Consider the following 20,321-nt stretch of genomic DNA (forward strand, 5'->3'; position numbering starts at 1 on the left):
AGGCGGCGGCCTCGGAAGGAGAGGCGACGACTGGCTCTCCGGCAAGCAGTGGTCGCGGGTGCTGCTCCGCCCCCTCGGCCGCGCGGGCGGCGTGGTGGCGGCGGTCGTTTGGTGGCTGGTCTTCGCGTGTGGTCTTTTCCGGCGGACGGCGCCAGATCTGCAAGTCTTTCCCTCCCCCTCTCATAGCTCCTTCCACCCCGGCACTGCTGGTCCTTGGCGGTCCCTGGTCGCCGGATCTGGTGCGTTTGGGGTGCGGGAGTGGTGGCAGTCCGGGAGAAATCCTTGGCCGGTGTGGCCCGACCACGACGGTGACGACATCAACTGTTGCCGTGCCCCTCCCTGGAGGCTCCGTCGAGGTTCCGTTCCCCTCTCCCCCTCTCGCCCCGGGTGAAAACCTCGTCCTTTTGGATGGGGCGGCAGCGGCGCTCTACGCCGTCACCTTCCTGGAGGTGCCGCTCAGGTGGTTCGAGAGTTGCGAGGGCGTTCTGTTTTGGGGATTGGGGGATCGACGGTCGCGTGGTCCGATTTTATCGTTTTGCGCTTCCTTCCTCAGCACCTTCAATCTTGATAGCTTCATCCCTTCGTGTGTGGCTCTATGCGTGTGGGCGAGGATCTTCCAAGGCGAGCTCGTCTCTGCCGGGGGCGGGGCTGAGTATCTCTCAAGGTTGTTCGTGGCTGCCATCTTATCTGGCTCTAGGGTGAGCTTCCCCATCTTCGGACGGTACGGCGTCCTTCGAGCCTGGACGAGGGGCAGGGGTCCTCTTCGGAGATGGTTTCGGGTAGTTTGTTGCAGCTCACCACTCCTGGTGCAGATGAGGGCTTGCTCCCTGCCTATGATGGGTCTCATCTTGTTAGTGCTTCCGCTCCACCTATGGTGCTCATTCTGCGGCTGGGGACATCATCGACATCAAGCGAAGCTTTGTTGTCCAATATGTTGTAGGGCTTGGTGTTGTTGAGGTTTGTAAGTTGTCTAGTAGCACCATGTAGCTGCCGTCTTTTTCTTTTTCCTCTTGTAAGGTGCTGTCCGATGTAACTCCTGGCCGGTTGATGGCTTTGTTAATTCAAAGCCGGGCTCTCTCTCGAGCCTTCGTTCTAAAAAAAAGGGACTGACTTTAATCATTGGGAAGCCGCATTGCGTTACCCCTAACTGCCGGTGGGAGTGTTAACATGGTCGTGAACAAAGCTGGAATAAACGCCTAACTCACCAACGTAGCTAGGATTAGAGGGTGTTTGGATACGTTTTAGTCCCATGACTAAAAGTAGTGGGACTAAAACTTGCTAGCCTCATCCATGCTGGGATCCAAATACTAAATCGACTAAAATCAAGTTAATGAGCATTTATTATCCTCCAAACTCTTCAATCCAGAACTCGCCTGTGTTAAAGCAGATGAGTTAAATGAGAAGAGAGAGGACTAATTTACATTTTAGTAGGGGTACCGCTGACTAAAAAAATTTAGTCTCAAGACTAGTTTTAGCCCCTCTTTAGTCAGGGGTGCTTGAAACTTTAGCCTCTTAAAGAGACTATTTTTAGTCAGACTAAAATAAGTCCCTTGGATCCAAGCACCTTTTTAATCTCCTGCCAACATAGTTCAAGCCCAAGAGTGAAATATGCTGTCCCCCCACGCCAAAGAAAAAAGAGTGTCAACATGCTGTAACGAACTAATCATCCAGATTATTAATTGTACACTTGTGATTTCCTAATCTTCTACGAAAATAATACGATATCATGTGGCATTGTCAACGCGTCCATAGCTGCAAATAATTCAACTACCAGTGTGGTACGGTAACCAACCTGCTAATCATTCAGACGAATTCTTTGTATGCACTGAACTGAACACGCTAGCTAACAAGGCCATGCATGTACGTGCTCGTCCTCATGGCCTTCGTGATCTATAAATACTCGTCGAAACCACACTATTGTCACCATCAAGCACTCTCTCTGCAAGTCTCTTTCATTAGATACACGCAAACAGTAGTACGTGAACAAGGAGGAGATGGCGACGGCATCCAGCAAGGTTGTGGTGCTCATGGCGTTCATGGCCGCTGCGCTGAGCTCTGTGTCGATGGCCGCCGGGCTGCAGCACGGCTTCTACTACTCGTCGTGCCCGCAAGCCGAGGACACGGTGAGGAACGTCGTGCAAGGCATGATCAACAACGACCCCACCATGGGCGCCGCCTTTGTTCGCCTCTTCTTCCACGATTGCTTTGTCAGGGTACGTACCTCAATGAAAGCACATGCATGCCACGCTACATTTTGGAACACTTGGGGTTTCATTGGAAATCTATATAAATTTCATATGTCACATACTGCAAGGTGGCATTTCATATGTGACATTTTTATTCTATATACATTTCATATACTACCCCCTTGTATCCCTTCTTGAATACACGAGACTATCAAGAAAGCATGCATTGAACTTTCTAATTTTAACTACTAACATTCAGAATAAACTAAAATTGTCAAGGTGGAAATAGTACTATCAGATTTTTCATGTGTATATAATTTGTATTTCCATGAACTTTTACTGAAATGTACTACATAGATACGTACAGATCTGGAAAAGTATATTTATAATGACCTTTTACAGGGTTGTGATGCCTCCATTCTGCTAGACCCGACCACCAGCAACCCGCAAACTGAGAAAACAACAATCCCTCTGCGCGGGTACGACGCCGTGAACAAGATCAAGGCCGCCGTGGAGGCCGTCTGCTCTCGTGTCGTCTCATGTGCCGACATCCTGGCCTTTGCAGCGCGTGACTCCATCGTCGCCTCAGGAGGTTTCAACTTTCACATGCCATCCGGCCGCCTCGACGGCTTCCAATCAATCGCCGACGAGGTCTTCCAAGGCATCCCATCCCCAGCATTTCAGCTTCAAGAACTCCTTGACAACTTCGCCACCAAAGGCCTCAACGCGGAGGACCTGGTGGTGCTCTCCGGCGCGCACTCCTTCGGCCTCACGCACTGCAACTTTGTCACCCCACGGTTGTACCCCACCGTCGACTCCACTATGAATGCCACCTTTGCGGCGGCGCTCAAGAAGGTGTGCCCGCCGCCGAGGAACGGCGGGGGATTCATCTCCGTGAGCAACAACCGCGTGACGGATCCGAACAAGCTGAGCAACCAGTTCTACCATAACGTGGCCTCTGGGCAGGTATTATTCACGTCGGACCAGACATTGATGGACCAGACACCGACGACCGGCAACAAGACGGCGGCCATGGTAGCCGACAACGCTGCTAACCCCATCGCGTGGATGGCCAGGTTCGCGGGTGCTATGGTGAAGATGGGAGCCATCGACGTGCTTACCGGGACCGACCCTGGCGAAGTCAGGAAGGTCTGCTTCGCCACCAACAATGCGAGCTAGATCGGTGGAATTAAACATAATTAAGTGCGCACTTGGGCAGCTACAACTTGTGGACTTAGTAGGTTTAATCCTTGTTATTTTGGTTTCATTCTAGTTACATATCTTCTTCATTATCGAACCTCAAATTAGCTATGTAAAAGTTGCTTTTGTTAACAACATTCTGGTTTAACAAAATTACTCAACTTCCTGAAGATCGCTCTACTTTTCTTTCCATTTTACATGTTTTACGTTTTACCCCGTACTAACAGGTTGGGCCGTCATCGGTCCAAAGTGGCTAGTGAGTCAGATACCAACTGGAATCTGTACTGGCGCAATCAACATGATAAAGGGGGATTAAACAATTCAGATACTCCTTCCGATCCAAATTAATTGATGTTAATTTAAGGACGCCGATAAGTGCCACACCTGTGGACGTTAGGGGATCTGCCCACACATTTTGTGTGGTGTATAAGAGGAACAGCCCACACGCCTACGTGTGGGCAAAAAAAGTAATGCCCACACACATCTTTTTTTCCCTCCCGTTCCCTCTCACACGCGTGCGTGTGGGCGAAATAGATAACGCCCACACGCCCCATACGTCAGGCCTCGTACCTCGTGGTCCCGCACGTCCGTGTGACACTCACCGCGCGTCCCGCAGTTGCCATGGTGCAGACCCCTCATCCATGTTCGTTTAATTGCAGTTGCCATGTCGCTGAACTTCGGTTGCCATGTCGGACAACTACAGTTGCCATGGTTGCTAAAGCTGCAGTTGCCATGTATGGTCTGATCTACTGCGGTTGCCATGATTTTAAAACCTTAGGAGTTGCCACCCACTAACACTAGGTAGTTGTCATGTAGCACTACAAATAGGCATGGCAAAAAAAACATGTTCGGGTAAAAGAGAGAGTTGTCATGTGATCACAAGCACGCTATGGCAGTTGCCATGTAAAAGAAAGAGTTGCCATCTACTTACGTGCATGCTACGACAATTGCCATGTACCATGCAAAAACACATGGCAACTCGGGTAAAAGAGAGTTGCCACTCTGTTTACAAGCAAAGCTAGGACAATTGCCATGTACCTGCAGAAACACATGGCAACTGCCAGCTTTCGGTGTGCGCTAGGAGACGGGCGTGTGGGCAAAGTGATAAATGCTCACACACCAGCCCCCTCTGCGTGCGTGAAAACTAGTGTGTGGGTGAATTACTAAACATCCACACACCAACACCCGTGTGTTGAAAAAAGGACGTGTGGGCGACGGAATGAATACCCATACATCAGTTTAGTCCTACATGGCACATAAAAACTGCTAGAACGCACCAAGATTCGTGCAGAATTGGTTGGACGAAGATCCATGCGTGTGGGCGAGTTGCCAACGCCCACACGTGTGGGCGTTAGTGTTTTCGTATTTTAATACAACCGTACAATTTTAATACAAAGTTGTACTAAAGCAGCGTCAATTAATTCGGATCGAAACGAGTAGTATATTTGATGGCAAGCAACATGCAAATTCAGGGGAATTGCCGAGCTAAACAATTGAAGGAGTACAGACGCACTAATGGTCATATTCGCAAAAAAAAAAACGCACTAATGGTCTCTGCTTCAGCTTGGTGAAACAATTGCACCTGCTCATGTAAGTGCTAAGCAAGGACAAGACACGCAACAAACACATGCAATTGCAGTGCAAATGGGGAGAGTGACATTTTTTCCTGATGTTGTATTGGATGCTATTGCTTTGCAGGAAGCAGTGGAAGAGGAACAGCTTCAGCCAGTCAAGGCTCTGTCGGGTGCAGCTAGATCATCCAAAAATGCAAAAACAAAAAAAAGAACTATTAAGAGCTCTCGTTGCAAATCAAGTGGTGCTGATACTGTTGGACTCGGAAAGCACACAAGGCAGAATATGACTAAATTGTCTGAGGACCTGGTTCCCTGCAACGCGGCAGCGTACGGAAGGGCGGATGTGCGCCCGCCGGCGGGCCATCCCCTGCAAAAAATACACGGAGCCGGCGTAGGGAAGACACGGGGAAGGAGAGAAGAAAAAGGGGGAAAGAAAATGAGTGCCTGACAGGTGGGTCCCCCGTCCACCTCAGCAGGTCAAATATTGACATGGATTAGTCTTAGCCACATCGATCCACATGCAATAGATTGGCCATTTTAGATCTCAGATGTATCACATTTGGTACCAAAGTAATTATATTCAGTTTATTTATACATACGGTCACAGCTGACCAGCCTATGAACTAAATTCTCTTGTTGATCAATTCGATGAATCAAACACAGTTGTTCACAGTACAATCTCCGAAGTCCAAACTAGTAGCATTTACACGTTCCAACACCTAGAAAATACAAGAAGATCGATCAATCATATCCTCGATCGAGGCCGCCATGACTACTGCTTGATCGGTTCGCCGTTGATCTCGTGGTTTTTTGTGGGCTTCAGATCCTTCGGGTGATCTTGTCCGCAACCACGACAGGGTTGTGCTTGGCGATCTGCTCCTGGCCGGCGGTCTTGTAGTCGAATCCGCAGTCGTGCTTCTCCGAGTAGCGGTGCACGCTGCAGAAGGTGCCCTCGCAGCGGCATCGGAACCCCAGCAGGCCCACCTTCTTGCGGCACGTCGCGCACCGGTTCGCCGCCACCGGCGGCTGCTTCACGGACGTCGCAGAGGATTCAACTGCGGCGGCGGTGGAGGAGGCGGCCGCAACATCAGAGGACGGGACGGCGACGATCATCCTGGCCTTCTTCTCCGGAGGCCCGGTTGAGGTGGGCATGGCGTTAGCGGTGTGGGTTACGTGGTCCAGGTAGCACTTGGAGCACATGTTGCCGGTGGCGGCGGCGCCGAAGAAGCCGCAACCGTTGGCGCACATGCCGGCCGTCTCCTCCTTGTCCAGGCACTTGCGCTTCTGCGTCGTCGCCGATGCGTCCATCGCCGCTAGGTAGTCCTCGAACACTTCCGCCGGTCTGTATTGGGGCGCCGGGACGTGCGTGATCTTGGTGCGATCGAGCGCTCGAGGTTACGGAGGAGGCGGGGCTGTTTGGTTGCGTTTGATGCGTTGGGTTGTGCGTGGGTGTGGAACCTTATAACGGTGGCTCGAAGACGGACGCGCGTCGGTCAGGTAGCAACCAAACAGCCTCCTAGTAGTAGTAGGAGTGGCATCCGCATCTGTGCCGAATACGTCCAACGAACCCGACCGGCTTGCGGTGTCACCACTGCTAAACGGAAACCGAGCGTCAGTTCCACGTAGAAAGTATTTTATTCCCGTGCACTTTTTACCAAGTTTCTCCTTGTCCCTGTGACACTTCTTCATAAGTTATTTTTGTCCTTGTAACATTTTTTACGGATCCAAAACATCATTGCATGTTTTAGCCAAAAAAAAAGGGTCTGAAGGGGACAGCTTTCTCACCTTAATTTTCATTCCATTACCAACTTTGGCCAAAGGACCTGGTTACAAATGAACGTGACTCATAGTCTTATATTCTCCCAATATGAGCTCAAAAAAAATCCCAATAGATTTTTCAAGAAAACAAATCTCAATACATAATTTTATTTCTAGATACCTATAATACATTGATAAATGATAATGTATGAAACTGTACCTCTTTTCTTGCGGGGAATCAAACTGTGGCTCTTGATTAAATTTGGTACAACGTGGAAAAAACATAAGGCAGTTGAATTCAACAGGGAAACTGAGCCGGGACCCAAGCACTGGCTGGAATTGCGTAATGCTACTACTACAATGTAGTCTACTATCTCTGTTCCTAAATACTATAAGACGTTCTGACATTTTTAATTTAAACTGTCAAAAAGTCTTTACATTGAGGAACAGAGGGTGTAACTCTGAAGACTTTATTCCCGGGAGTCAGGGTTGCAGTGGCTGCTCCTCCAGTTGATCGACAGTGGATCAGTGGACGTTGACGGCGAGCTTCATGCCGTCCTGGCAGTGGCCCTCGATGCCGCAGATGAAGAGCCACTGCCCGGCCTGCGTCAGCGACACCTTGTCGTCGTCGGTGGTCAGCGTCGGCGCGTTGCTCGGCACGCTGCACGCCCCGAAGCTCTGCGCGTCCACCAACACCACGTTGTGCTCGGCCTCCCCCAACGAGTACAAAAACTCTGCACGCACAGACGAAAATGGATCAACTCAATGTACCAACGCCGTGCATGCAATGTTGGTGCCCCGAGACGAGACGTACCGAGGGTGTCGCCGACTCTGAACTTCTTGCCGCTGGGAGTGAATTACAGAAAACCACCACATTACAGTGTAGGTTTGCAGAAAACACTCTTCTACGAAAATGTTGCAGAAAACACTGATTCTCGGCCTAATCTTTTGCAGAAAGCACTGATCCGTTTGTTTGGGCATTTTAACCTCGTTTATGACAAGTGGGGCCCAGCTTTGGTGACGTGGCGTAACTATAGGTCCCAAACGGCGTTAGACATGGTGTGATGTGAAATTACCAAATAGTCCCTGATATTTTTGCAGTGGCACCCTTCTATCAGAAAACAGAAATGCAATCAGGCCCTTGCCATGCCAAGCTCGACTGTACTTTGCCGCCGGCCATCCAGCGCTCGTGCGCTGTCGCCCACGCCGGTGCCCCGGCAGCGGCGGAGCTCACCGACGAGGGGCGCTGCTTGGTTGTGCACGTGCTGCGCGCCGCTGAGCTGCCGCTGTTGCTTGCGCTCTGTTTGCTCCGGGGCTACGCGCCGCCGCACCGTTGCTGCTGTTTGCTCCGGCGCTGCGCGCCGCCGCGCCGTTGCTGCTGCTTGTGCTCGTGTTGTGCGCCGCCGCGCCGCTACTTGCTCTTGTGATGTGCGCCGCCGCCGAGGCTCGTTCCCGTGCTGCTCGAGGTCGCGCCTCTGCTTGCTCCAGGGTCGAGATCGGGGAGGCCGCCGCGAGGCGCGCCGCTGCTTGCTCCAGGGCCGAAGTCGTGGAGGCCGCCGGGAGGCGCGCCGCCTGCTCAGGAAAGAGAGAGGACGGAGGATGGTGAAGAGGAGGCGCGACCGCCGCTGCTTGCGCCAGGGCCGAGGTCGGGGAGGCCGCCGGGCTCGCCGTCGCTGCTGCCACGCGAGTCCCCGACGCCCCGGGCCCATCTCCCCTTTCCCGCATCCGCAGCCAGAGGTCGTCGACTGTAGAGCCGCCCCTCGACTACCCCCTAGCTGTCGACGGTGGCTTCCATTGCCGCTGCGCCACCAGTGCCCCCGACGGAGACAGAGGAATCTGGCTGCGGGCGCCGCAGCTCGGACGGCGAGCGCTCCCCGCGATTTGGATTTATCTTTGGGAGGGAGGGTTTTTTTGAAAAAAAGACCAGCCTAACATCGTCTACCACAAAACGTTACGCCATGTCATCAAATGTGGGACCCATATGTCATAATCATGATTAAATGACCTAAGGAGCCCATTAGTGTATTTTGTAAAAGATTAGAAAAAAAATCAGTGTTTTCCGCAGCAAAAACGTAGAAGAGTGTTTTCTGCAAACCTAAGCTGAAATGTGGTGGTTTTCTGCAATTCACTCTGCCGCTGGCCCAGGCGCGGTAGTCGACCCCGACGTCCCACCCGGAGTCGTCGCCGACCGTGTACGACGCCGTGGAGGCCGTCGCCGGGAGCAAGGCGGCCACGGCGACGATGACGGCCATGGCGGCGAGCGCGACTTTAGGAGAGGCCATTACTGTAGGCGACGGGGAGGCGTGCGAAGTACGGTGGGTCGATCGGTATGTTGGAGGTTGCGTTGTGTGCGTTTGTGTATCGGCTTCGTGGCGCGTGTACATATAGTGGTTGCTATAGGAGCCGGTGGCTTTGGCTGGTTTGGAACACGACAAGCCGTTCACGGTGTGATCGATGCAGAATTAAAGCACGTACGTACAGCCAACGATGCGCACCTGCCCGCGCAAGCTGGGCTCTCGGTGGCAAGGAAGGAGTGGGCAGGGGAATTCCTGTGTTTTTTACGGCCGGACGAAATAACATTGATTTCTTCCTCTCCATTTTTGGAAAACATGGACAAAAGCTTTGCCACATTTTATATTAATTTATTAGGAAGAAGGTTTAGAATTACAACTCTCGCCCGAGGGTGCAAATACATGTAACGAATTACCCTCACAGCATGATCAACCTCAAGTGTTTGGCCCCAGCAATGCCCCAAAGTGCCGCCTCGCGCTTGATGATGGTGAATATCGCCGGTGGCAAGGTGTAGATGTTCCTCAAGACCCGAAAATTCCTCTCGTTCAGATTTCCCATGACGTGAGAATCACCAAAGATGCAAGAGCCTTCCTTCGTTGGCCGTTGATGTGGATCACAGCGGACCACCATTGAGCCACACTTTGAAAGTTTGGCCAATCATCAAAGGACATGTCGTGGATGCCGAGCCAATCTCCGACTATGGCCCAGATGCGCATAGAGTATCGGCATCCGAACAGAATATTGACCATAGTTACGACAACCCCCTCGTTGCAAGCGGTCCGTAGTCCAAATATTGTTTTGCAGGACAAGCCAAACGAAGAATTTTATCTTCGGTGGCGCCCAATTGCTCCAGACCGCCGCCTTCATGGTTGATGGGAGGGGGGGGGGGGTCCTCGAATTGGTTTTCATTTGCGGCAGCAATCGGGTAAGTTCCAGAAGGTTATAGAACTAGGCACGTCCTCACATAGGTGCACCTGGAGGAGAAGACCCCAAAGGGAATAGAATTCCAGCAGGTTATTAGTGTTGAGCCCGAAAGAAGTATCAATCTTAGTAATCCACTTCTCCCCCATGAGGGCCTTATTGATAGAGCCACTCTTGATCTTGAATAGCTCAAAAATTGAGGGGGCAATATCCTCTGGCTTTGCACCATTGAGCCATGGGGCATGCCAAAACGTGGTTTTCATCCCATCCTCAACATTAATGGTTGTATATTTGTAGAAAAGGTCCATGACCTCGGCATCGCACGGAGTTCCAAAGCCAAACCAATGCCCTCGAGGGGTCCGTCCACTCTAACCATGGCCACTGCAGTTGAAGAGCTCTCGGAATATTTTCGACGTTGAGGATTCCCAATCCCCCAAGAGCATTCGGTTGGCAAACAATGTCCCATCTCACCTTGCCCTTCCCTCCCAAGACCTTGTTCGTTTCCACCCAAAGAAAGGATCACTGAAGCTTGGTAATGGTTTTTGTCGTACCCTTTGGAAGGATGAGAGGGGTGAGGTGATAAATAGGTAGAGTAGTGATGGGTGATTTTGACCAATATGTAGTGGTTGACGGAGGTGGTTTTTTTTTCAATGCCCACATCCTCTTACTAGCAATCTTGTCGATTAGGAATTGGAAATGGACCCCTCACAATTTATGTATAGTTGAGCGGCAGCCCAAGGTATCACATAGAGAAGCTCATGATTATTACCAGGAATCCCTCCATCATGTTCGACATATTTTTGCCATCACAACAATGTGTAGGAGTACTTACTTACCTATGGAGTGGACACAACACACGAAATCATTCTATTCGTTTGATTTCTGTTAAGAAAAAGACGACAATAAAAATTTCTTATAAGAGCTCTATGTTACAATGGAGAAACATAATTTGTAATAAAAGCTTTTTGTTGAACTACAGAAAAATGTAGTTTTTACATCAAATTGCGTAAAAAATAGTCTATGGGAAAAAAATACAAGGTTTCCAGTTCTTGTGAATTGAATACCCAATAACGTATATGGTTTCATAAAAGGTTCATGCACATGTGAAGACACCGATCACCTCTTCTTCAACTGTAGAAAACGATGCGGATTTGGTTCCATCTGGGAATCATACATCCCTCCGCTTCCACGGCATGTCGAGCACACCGGCGCCATTAAAACTTGATGATTACATTAGGCACCGGGTCCTCCTTTCTATACTTTGAAAGATTTAGGACTCAAGAAATGTTGCAGTTATTCGAAACTCCAGCCACCCTAGTCCGGTCACCGTTAGAAATTTTGTTCAAACCCTGATTTATTGATGCACCGGTTTAAACAATAAAACGACAAGATTGCCACCCGTTGTCGGTGAGATTACCTCTCTTCACGTGTTAGTTAAACTACAGGAAAAGTGGAAAGATGTAGACTTTATTTCAAATTGCATACAAAATGGCCTATGGGAGAAAAATAATGTTTCCAATCCTTATGGATTGAACACTCAATGCCATATGTGGTTTCCAAAAATGGTTATTGCACCTTCGAAGATACTGATCACCTCTTCTTCGACTGGCCAAAAGCAATCGAATTGGGCATCACCTGGACATCGCGCCACCTTCCCGCTTGCAAGACCTATCAAGCAGATCAACACCGTGAAACATCGACGATTCCACTAGGCCAGAGTTCCTCCTTTCTATACTTTGAAAGACTTAGGACTTGAGAAATTCTACAATTTTCAATGAGTCGATGCATATAGTTCACTGCTACTAAGGGGCTATCAGTTCCTACGTTTCTTTTTTTCAAGAAAAAGAAGGAAATTAATAAAATCATGTAAGAGCTCAATGTTACAACGAAGAAACATAATTTGAAATAATACTTGAACTTGCATAAAAATATAGTCTATGAGGGGGGGTATGGTTTTTGTGAGTTGAACACCGTCCCAGTGCCATATGTGGTTTATAAAAATGGTACATGCACCTCCCAAGACAGCAATCGCCTCTACCTCAACTGTCCGAAAGCAATGCGGATTCGACTCCAGTTGGACATCGCGCCGCCCTCCCGCTTCCAAGACCCATCAAAAAGATCAACACCGTCAAACAGCGATGACTCCATTTGACATGAGGTCATCCTTTCTATCCTATGGAAATTTAGGACTCCCACCCAAGTTCGATCACCATTAGAAAAGTTTGTTCAAACTTTATTTGTGGGTGCATTCGTTTAAAGAAATGAAAAATAAGGTTGCCGCCCTCTCATGGTGAGACTATCTCTCTTCACACATTAGTTAAACTATAGGAAAAAGAAAAAGATGTAGACTTTATTTCTAATTACATACAAAATAGCCTACTAGGGGGATGAGGTGGTTTTCCAACCCTTTTGAACTGAACACCGAATGCCTTGTTTATGCTATTTAATATTGAAAATTTACTTTTTGGCAATACTTTTATGCCTGTGAAACTTTTTTGCCTACCTTTTCTTTCCACCGTGATACTTTTTTGCAAGGTTTTTTTTGTCCTTGAGACATTTTTTATGGTGTTGTTCTGCATAATTTTACACAATCTCTTAGAAGACAAAATTTGGTGAAATTTCATAGGCTTTCATATAATACCCAAATGAACATGCATTTGAGTTGCCCACCTGCAGCTCGGCTATCAGCCAATCTAATGATTGGGGCATGCATTCTTTTGGAGATATGCTAATGATTTCAAGGAGGGCATGCCTAAGAGATAAATGAGGCAATATTTCCTAATAAAGTAAAAGTTATCACAAGGTCATAACTACAAGTTATGCACTATATTTCTGCAGATATGAGCAACAAGATCTATTTTATATCTGGTTTTTAGAATTGACCAAAATAACTAAACTTGTTAGGAGTAGGAAGTGTAATGTAACTTATTTATCTTTGGAATCATATTAACAAAAAAGCGTTTAGTTCTTAGTTCCGAGGGAGAATTTTTTTTTACAAGTTTTTCATGAAAAATACTAGTTAATTACAAATATAATATTTCAAAACATATATTCAGTAAATGGTTAATAAGATAATACATAGGTCGTATGGATAGTTTCGCATACGTGTGCGCCAAGTTATTCTTGGCGTAAGCGTGCACCAACTTATTCTAGGGCCTTGTAACCGTCCAATATACATGGCCAAGTTAAGTTATTCCTAAGGTAAGCACGCGCCAACTTATTTCTTGGGTGTTTGCGCGCCTTGTAACCGCCCACTATATGTGTGCGCCATGTTATTTGGTTGTTCAAGAGTTCCTTTGTTGAAAAATTTTCTCGTAATTCCCTGAAAAAAAAGGTACCTTGCAGCTGCCCCATATATAACTTGTACCCATAAGAAGAACAATTTGAATGTGATACAAGCGACTGCATCCATATATAACTGAAACACAATGTTTTCTGAAGACATGGATTGTACATGGACCATAACTAAGGAGAGCTTGCTAAGATACAAATTTAACAACATGAATTCGAGATGATCTCTTTCCTAAAGTTGAAATAATAGTCAGACCAAGAAAGAGACATGTATCACTACTATACTACGATACAACAACAACATGAAATTATCCCACAAAACAAAACATGAAATCGTTTCCTAATTGCGATCGATACCATCTGGTAGGCAGTTGACATGCAGCAGTAGTATCCCCGGCGAGAGGATTACACACGCTATGGGTTTCGGGCGGGGCGGACGCCGTCCCTCTTGGCGATGAGAAGGCACGGACCGAGCTCAGGCGGCCACCGGAACGCCCACACCTCGACGCCGTCGCCCGCCTTCAGGCCGCAGAACTTCATGAAGCGCCTGTACCTCCAACCGTTGATCACAGTGCAGCCGCTGCGGTGGAACTTGTTCAACTTCAGCTGGTCAGACACGCCGATTTTTTGTCCAAAAGGACCCTCTGGCCAACAGAATTGCCAAAAAAGACCACATGTCAAAAACATTGACAAAAAGGACCCCCTCAGCGGTGGCGGCAGGCGCGGCAGGCGACACGTGGCACCTGCCGCCACGCGACGAGGCGGCGTGCCCGGCCGCCACCGCCGGAGGCGGCCGCGCGGGAAATAACCGTGTTAGCACAGTGCGCCGAGCCGGGACGGAACGGCCAGGCCTGGTGGGCCATGCCGCCACCTAGCGAGGCGGCCTCTGTTGCCGCTGTCGGGCGTGGGCCGACAACTTGTGATACTCGCGGGCCCCGCCTGTGGGCCACGCCGCCACTGCAGGAGGCGGCGACCCTGCAGCTGCACGCGCGACAACGGCGCAGACGGCGCTGATTCCGGTGCGGCGCTGATTCCGGTGGCGCAGATTTTCACGGGCGCTGCTTTTCCCAGCTCCTTGTTTTGCCTGCCACAAGTTTCGTTGATTGGATTCCCGCCTAAACTTTGTAGTACTGATTGCTACGTAAACGACACTGATTAAAGCTGTGCGTGATTCTCGCTTCCGTCTATTTCTCCGGCCGAAGCGACAGCACTCAGGCGTTGTTGTTGCTGCGTATGATGAGACACCGCGATGCTGGAATCCGATGCCGTGGTAGGTGAGTTCTGGCTTGCTCTGCCGACAATACAGTGGTCCTCTTCTTTTTAAACGCACATCCGCGACTCCGTGCGCATACACTCTCTCTCGCATATCTCTGGTTGCCTCCTCTACCTCTTAGCTCTCTCTGAGCGCATACATAGACAGAAAGGAAAACTAGGTAGCCACTTTTACTCGTGATTTTGGTCGATTTGGAGTTTGATTTTGAAGATGATGAAGTTGAAGAAAAGTTAGATTAAGGTAAGATCTATCCATTTTTGCTGGTTTCGTTCACATGCATGATGTTTTTGTTCTGTTTGATTAGTCCCTAAGTGTGTATTCTCTATTGTTTTAGGCATAATTTTGGCATTTGAAGGAGTCATTTGGATTCATTTAGAGCTTGAGGAGTAGGATTTGCATTGCGAAAGTGTAGTACGAAGTTGAAGATCAAGGTATGAGCTTTGCAATACATTTATTTATTTGTGCATGCAGGGTGGTAATTAGTTAGTCTTTTAGCTCGTCATTAGCTATGCGATGTTAGTGCGTAGAGGTTAGAAATAATTTCAGACGACAGATACAACATTTACAATATTTTTTATTGCATGCGGTATGTTATTTTATGTGGTATGCTATTTTATGTGGTATGTTTATTAATAAGTCTATAGTTAGGAGATCGTAGGTCTACTTTGTTATGTCGCAATAATCTAAAATTTATATGTTCAGATGAGGTGCTAATGTACTTAATGATGTATGTAATTAGGTAAAATAATTCATCTTAGTAAACAAGGAGGAGAATACGTGATTGAAGAAATTGTGTTTCCATTTTGTTAGCAGGAAGAAAAATCCGTGTGTAATATTGATGTTAATGTGATAACAGGTTGACTTCGTTCATATAGTACTGGCGACGGATATTTATTGGAACTATTTTAACGCTTAATTGCATTCGCAAGCACATCCATATTGGAGCTAAGGTAAAAAATGACATTGTAATTTTGTTAATATTTTTTGTATTGATGTACTATTGTGAATAATGTGCATGTTGCTGTAAATATTATATTTGTAGATAAACCATTGCCCGTCTTAGACATTGAAAAAAATATATTTTCAAGCAACGCTTTCCCCTCAATATTTTCCCGCAAACGCTTTCCCTCCATATGTTCCGCCACCCGTTTCCCGCCAACCCCTTCCCGCCATATCTTCCTGCCACCCGTTTCTCGCCATATGTTCCCGCCAACCCTTTCCCTCCATATCGCAGTCGTTCTTTCCCGCCATTTTCTCCTCTTTACCTATAAAACCCCCTTCAGACGGAGGTGGATAAGCATTCGAGTGTAGTGTAGTCGAGATGTCCCATTATCCTTTCGATTGTAGTTTTCACCCTGGGATGAGTAGCACTCTTCTGAGGCTAGCTACCGATTTCAGGATGGACAATAGGATAGTTCCATGGGACGATCTCACCGGTAGTGACACCATAATGAATGAGTTGGCTCACCAATTACGTAGGTCTGGGTGGCCTGAAAGGACCTATGAGGAGGTACGTAAAGAACTTCTTAGGTTGGATGCAAGGTGGAAGAAGGTTGTGGAGACGAAGAGTGAAACTTTTAGAAGGACTGCAGAAAACCATCCATTTTTATGGACTGAGGAGAGCGAGGACGAAGATGATATCTTCATGCCGCCGCTTCCGGGTTCTGCATCGTCAAAGGGCAAGAGTTCTGCATCATCCAAGGGCAAGAGTACTGCATCCTCGAAGGGCAAGAGTTCTTCATCGTCCAAGGGTAAGAGTTCTGCATCCTCGAAGGGCAAGAGTTCTGCATCGACGGAGGATGACGATGATGCCTTCATGTAGTTTTTAAGCTGTATTCCAGTTGTACCGTTTAATTCAGATGTACTTGCATTATTAATTTGTACTCTCTTATTGTAAGGCATTATGTTCTGTCTTAATTTCATTTTATAGTTGTTGCACGATGCTCGATAATTAGTGGAGGGAAAGAAAATGCCACTACTTTATTCTAAAACTATATATTTTTTCCATCACAACAAGGTACAACTGAAAATAAGATACAACACGACAAGGTACAATTGAAAATAAGATACATCGTAGAATTTAAATAAAGCTACATTTAACTACTGAAATGAAGCTACATTAAACTGCAGAAATAAAGATACAAATGATTGCGAAATTTAAAATACTACCACAGGAATCTACTGAGTCCAACGTGGATATTTTCCTTTTCCATCGCCAGCTTCTTCTGCTGCCTTGGCCTGACGAGCCCTTTCTTTCTTTCTCTACCTCTCCGCCTCACGAGCCTCCTTTCGCTGTCGTTCCTGCTCCTCCATGCGACGAGCCTCTTCCCTGTTTTTCTTTCCCATTTCCTCAAAAAAAGGTGTTGCTCCGCATAGTATTCTTTTAATTCTCTCTCTTGATCTGCTTTCTCCTTAACTTCCGCCTTCTCGCGTCGCTCTTCCACAAATAAACTATTCCACGCACGGCGACTTCTTTCACGAATCTCATTCACTGCCCAAGCCGGCTTCTCCATGTCAATCCAACGATAGTACATGCACAAAGTCGGAGGAGACTACAACAAGAAACAAGAATGTTACTAAAGAATCAATGAAAATACCAACAATATCTATTCGTGATGGTTAAACCATACCGGAGGCTTGTCGTACTCTGAAATAGCTACGGCAGGATCTTCCTCATAATTGGCGCACATGAAAAACTTCATGCCCAACCAATCTGAAAAATCCGTCACCTCCTTCACCTTGCAAAGATCGCCACACCAACATCGCAGGACTGCCACCCCAGGAGGCAAACTTGCAGTCTTCATTTTCCTCGGCCTAATGCTTTGATCCGAACAAGGCAAACTCATATCGACTGAAAAAAATGTGTACACACTTTGCGCACTGGCGATTTCTAGGATGGCTGGACGAGAGCCTCGGTGTCTTCTTTTATAGGCTCAGATGATTAATGATGGCCAGAAAATAAGCGAGAACAGAGAAAATTAGGCGGGATATTTTAGGATCCCTGTAGTGTCGGCACTACAGAACCAAAAGCAGGCATCAGTGTCCATATCACCGCGCGGAAATCACGCTCTTGGGTGCTGTCACCTCACCTGCAGCAGCAATTTTCAAAGCATGGGAATGAGCGCCATTTGCCACAGTTCTCATGTCGGTCACACTGCAGATCCACACTGCAAGGAATCAGCCCAGTTTGCAACAGCGAGCCCGTGAAATTAGCACACCGTATCGGATTCCCGCTCAATCATGAAAATCAGCATCATTAGCAACAAGCAATCACATACACGTGGGAACCAACGCCATTTACTACAGTGCTCATGTCGGCCCGGGAATCAGCGCGCGCATGCACCAACGGCCGCCTGCGCTAGTGGCGGCGGGGCCCACGCCTCGGCAACCGAGCAGCACCAGCTGTCGGCCAGCACTGTCAGCCAGGTGAGGCCGCCTCAGGCTGTGGCGGCGAGGCCCACTGGCGGGGCCCGCTCGCAGCAGGGCCTGTCGGCCAGGCAGCGACCGCGCCAGGGCTGGCCGCCTCGCCCGGTGGCGGCAGGGCGCACCTGGTCCGCCCCGTTCCGTCGCGCCGCAACGCACTGTGGGGAATCCGTTCGGCTGGGGTGGCCGCCTCCTGCGGTGGCGGCCGGGCCCGCCGCCTCCTGGCGTGGCGGCAGGTGCCACGTGTCGCCTGCCGCGCCTGCCGCCACCGCTGAGGGGGTCCTTTTTGTCAAATTGATCCAGAGATAGTCTCTTTTGTCAATTCATCTCGGTAGGGGGTCCTTTTGGACAAAAAATCCAGACACGCCATGACCCCGGCCGGCCGCTACTCACGTAGACGGACAACGGCACCCCCGTGTACGTCGTCGGCCTGGCTCTTTCCCCGACGATCCTCGTCCTCTTTACCTGCCGCTCGGTATTGTTGAAGCCGCACGCCGCGATCTCGACGGGGTTGAGGAAGGCGCAGAGGCGGGCGTCTGCGCTGGCCGGGAGGAGGAAGCGGGCCTGTCCGGAGTTCATATCCGACTGGCTCAAAACCTTCTCGGCGATGTAGCTCAGCAGCAGGTCCCTCGGGAGGTGGTGGCTCTCCTCTAGCTCGTCGCGCACCCACGCCCGCACCGTGTCGGCGGAATTCAGGGCCGGGTCAGGCGCGGCGGCGACGGCCCTCCTCCGCGACTGGCGTGCGCCGCAGCCGGCCCAGGGTAACAGCGGGATCCCGCGGCCGGGCTGCACCTGTTGCAGGGGGAGATGGCACAGCGCCAGCGCGGTGGATGATCCGGCGCTGACGGCCGGGACGATCTGCCCGGCCTCGACATGCTCGTCCTGCGGCTCGTCATCCGGGGTCGCCAAAACCCCGAGCTCCCCCATCGCGGGCGGCGCGTCGTCGCCACCCGCCGGGCCCTCGTAGACCACGATGGCGAGATCGCTCGCCTTGTCCACCTCCGCGACGGCGACGCTCTCGGTCACCGCGGGGGGCACGTCGTCCCCGTGCACCGAGCCATCGTAGACCACGATGGCGAGGCCGCTCCCCTTCTCCACCGCCGCGGCCGCGGCGCTCTCCACTGGGCCCACGATGGCGAGATCGCCCGCCCTCTCGACCTCCGGAAAGGCGACGCTCTAGACCGGGATCTGGCCGGCGAAGAGCGCGAGGTCGATGTCGTACCCGATCGGCGCGGAGGGCAGGCCGAGACGCAGCTCGAGGTCGAGTCCATCGACCGTCGTCCCGACCGATCCACGCGCATCCGCCATCCCGCTATGACCCACCGGCGTCACTCCTCACTGGCGAGCTCTACTAGCGCCGTCGGCTGTCGGCTGGAAGAAAGGGGAAAGGGGAAACGGAAAAATGAATTTCTGTATATACGGGGAAATGCGTATGTAGCCCTAGGTTCTATACGTCGTACCTAGGGTTCCGAGACGGCCACCCACCCACACCACACGGCTACTACAGACGAACAGAGTCCACGCGATCCACGCCCTACCGGCCCAGCATCTCATGCGGCGGCACCCAGCCCAGCCCACGAGCGGGCGGACGGAGCAGGTTCCTCCAAGCCAGCGATCTGGCCCCACCATCCCGCGAGCCACTCAGATCGCTCTTTTCCTGTCCCGCGGGTGGCCCCCCTGCGCCCAATACCAGCCGTCATATCCAATCAAACCAAACGCCTCCGTTCCTACCTCAGTTCTTATCAGTACCCAACGGAGTAATCCGTGGAACAAATTAATCAATGGACTTGTCTTTTCTGCAAAATTCAATCTGGTTTTTTCCCTCGAATAAAAAATTATCTTGTTTGAAATGTCTCTGCATTACACTTTGCTATCTAAATTTAAAATGTACACCCCTCCAAAAATAATAATTTAAACTGTACACTTTGCTATCCGAATTATCTTGTTGAACATCCGTTGGCAATTTTTTCCAACCGAGCACCCCCTTTTCATTATTTGCTTAACTGAAATACAAAGTTCACCGAGCCAATATACAAACACCAACAAGGAAAGGAGAAGGAAAAGTGAGGGAGGCGAGTTGGTGCATTGCAAGGAAACCCGCTACAATGCTCGAAACCTGAGAACACATCTACAGATGATAGTATCAAACCCAAAGACAAATGACAACCAGCAAGTCTGTCAACACTACTAACCAGGAGCACAAGCCATCATCACTTCACATAAGCTCAGAGATCATATGGCCTGCCCCGTGCCCAATGCAGCTATTATGGGCTTCAACCATGCCTTTACGTGGCTTCTTTCATCAGCACATGGACGCCCTCCTAGAACACATCCTTATCAGCATTCTTAAGAACACCTGTCCAATACAACATAAACGAGCACACGGTGAAAACGGCCTCAAAA

At 49.5% G+C, this 20,321-nt stretch overlaps 3 protein-coding genes across 3 annotated transcripts; 1 reads left to right on the forward strand and 2 right to left on the reverse strand.

Annotated features, from left to right (window-relative positions):
• The first annotated feature begins 1,945 nt into the window (after nt 1-1,945).
• LOC123117137 (peroxidase 2) lies at nt 1,946-3,431 on the forward strand. Its single transcript, XM_044537965.1, has 2 exons — nt 1,946-2,213; nt 2,589-3,431. The coding sequence occupies exons 1-2, from the start codon at nt 1,995-1,997 to the stop codon at nt 3,363-3,365; spliced, it is 996 nt and encodes a 331-aa protein (XP_044393900.1). The 5' UTR covers nt 1,946-1,994; the 3' UTR covers nt 3,366-3,431.
• A 2,126-nt stretch (nt 3,432-5,557) lies between these two features.
• On the reverse strand, nt 5,558-6,406 carry LOC123117138 (zinc finger A20 and AN1 domain-containing stress-associated protein 7). The gene has a single exon (XM_044537966.1). It carries the CDS (start codon nt 6,266-6,268, stop codon nt 5,780-5,782), a length of 489 nt encoding a protein of 162 aa, XP_044393901.1. The 5' UTR covers nt 6,269-6,406; the 3' UTR covers nt 5,558-5,779.
• An 837-nt stretch (nt 6,407-7,243) lies between these two features.
• On the reverse strand, nt 7,244-9,000 carry LOC123117139 (basic blue protein-like). The gene is made up of 3 exons (XM_044537967.1): nt 8,848-9,000; nt 7,533-7,557; nt 7,244-7,452 (listed from the first exon to the last, which is right to left on the reverse strand). Exons 1-3 carry the CDS (start codon nt 8,998-9,000, stop codon nt 7,244-7,246), a joined length of 387 nt encoding a protein of 128 aa, XP_044393902.1.
• Nucleotides 9,001-20,321: the final 11,321 nt, after the last annotated feature.

The sequence above is a fragment of the Triticum aestivum genome, chromosome 5B (genome assembly GCF_018294505.1).
Source record: "Triticum aestivum cultivar Chinese Spring chromosome 5B, IWGSC CS RefSeq v2.1, whole genome shotgun sequence".
Lineage (NCBI taxonomy): Eukaryota > Viridiplantae > Streptophyta > Magnoliopsida > Poales > Poaceae > Triticum > Triticum aestivum.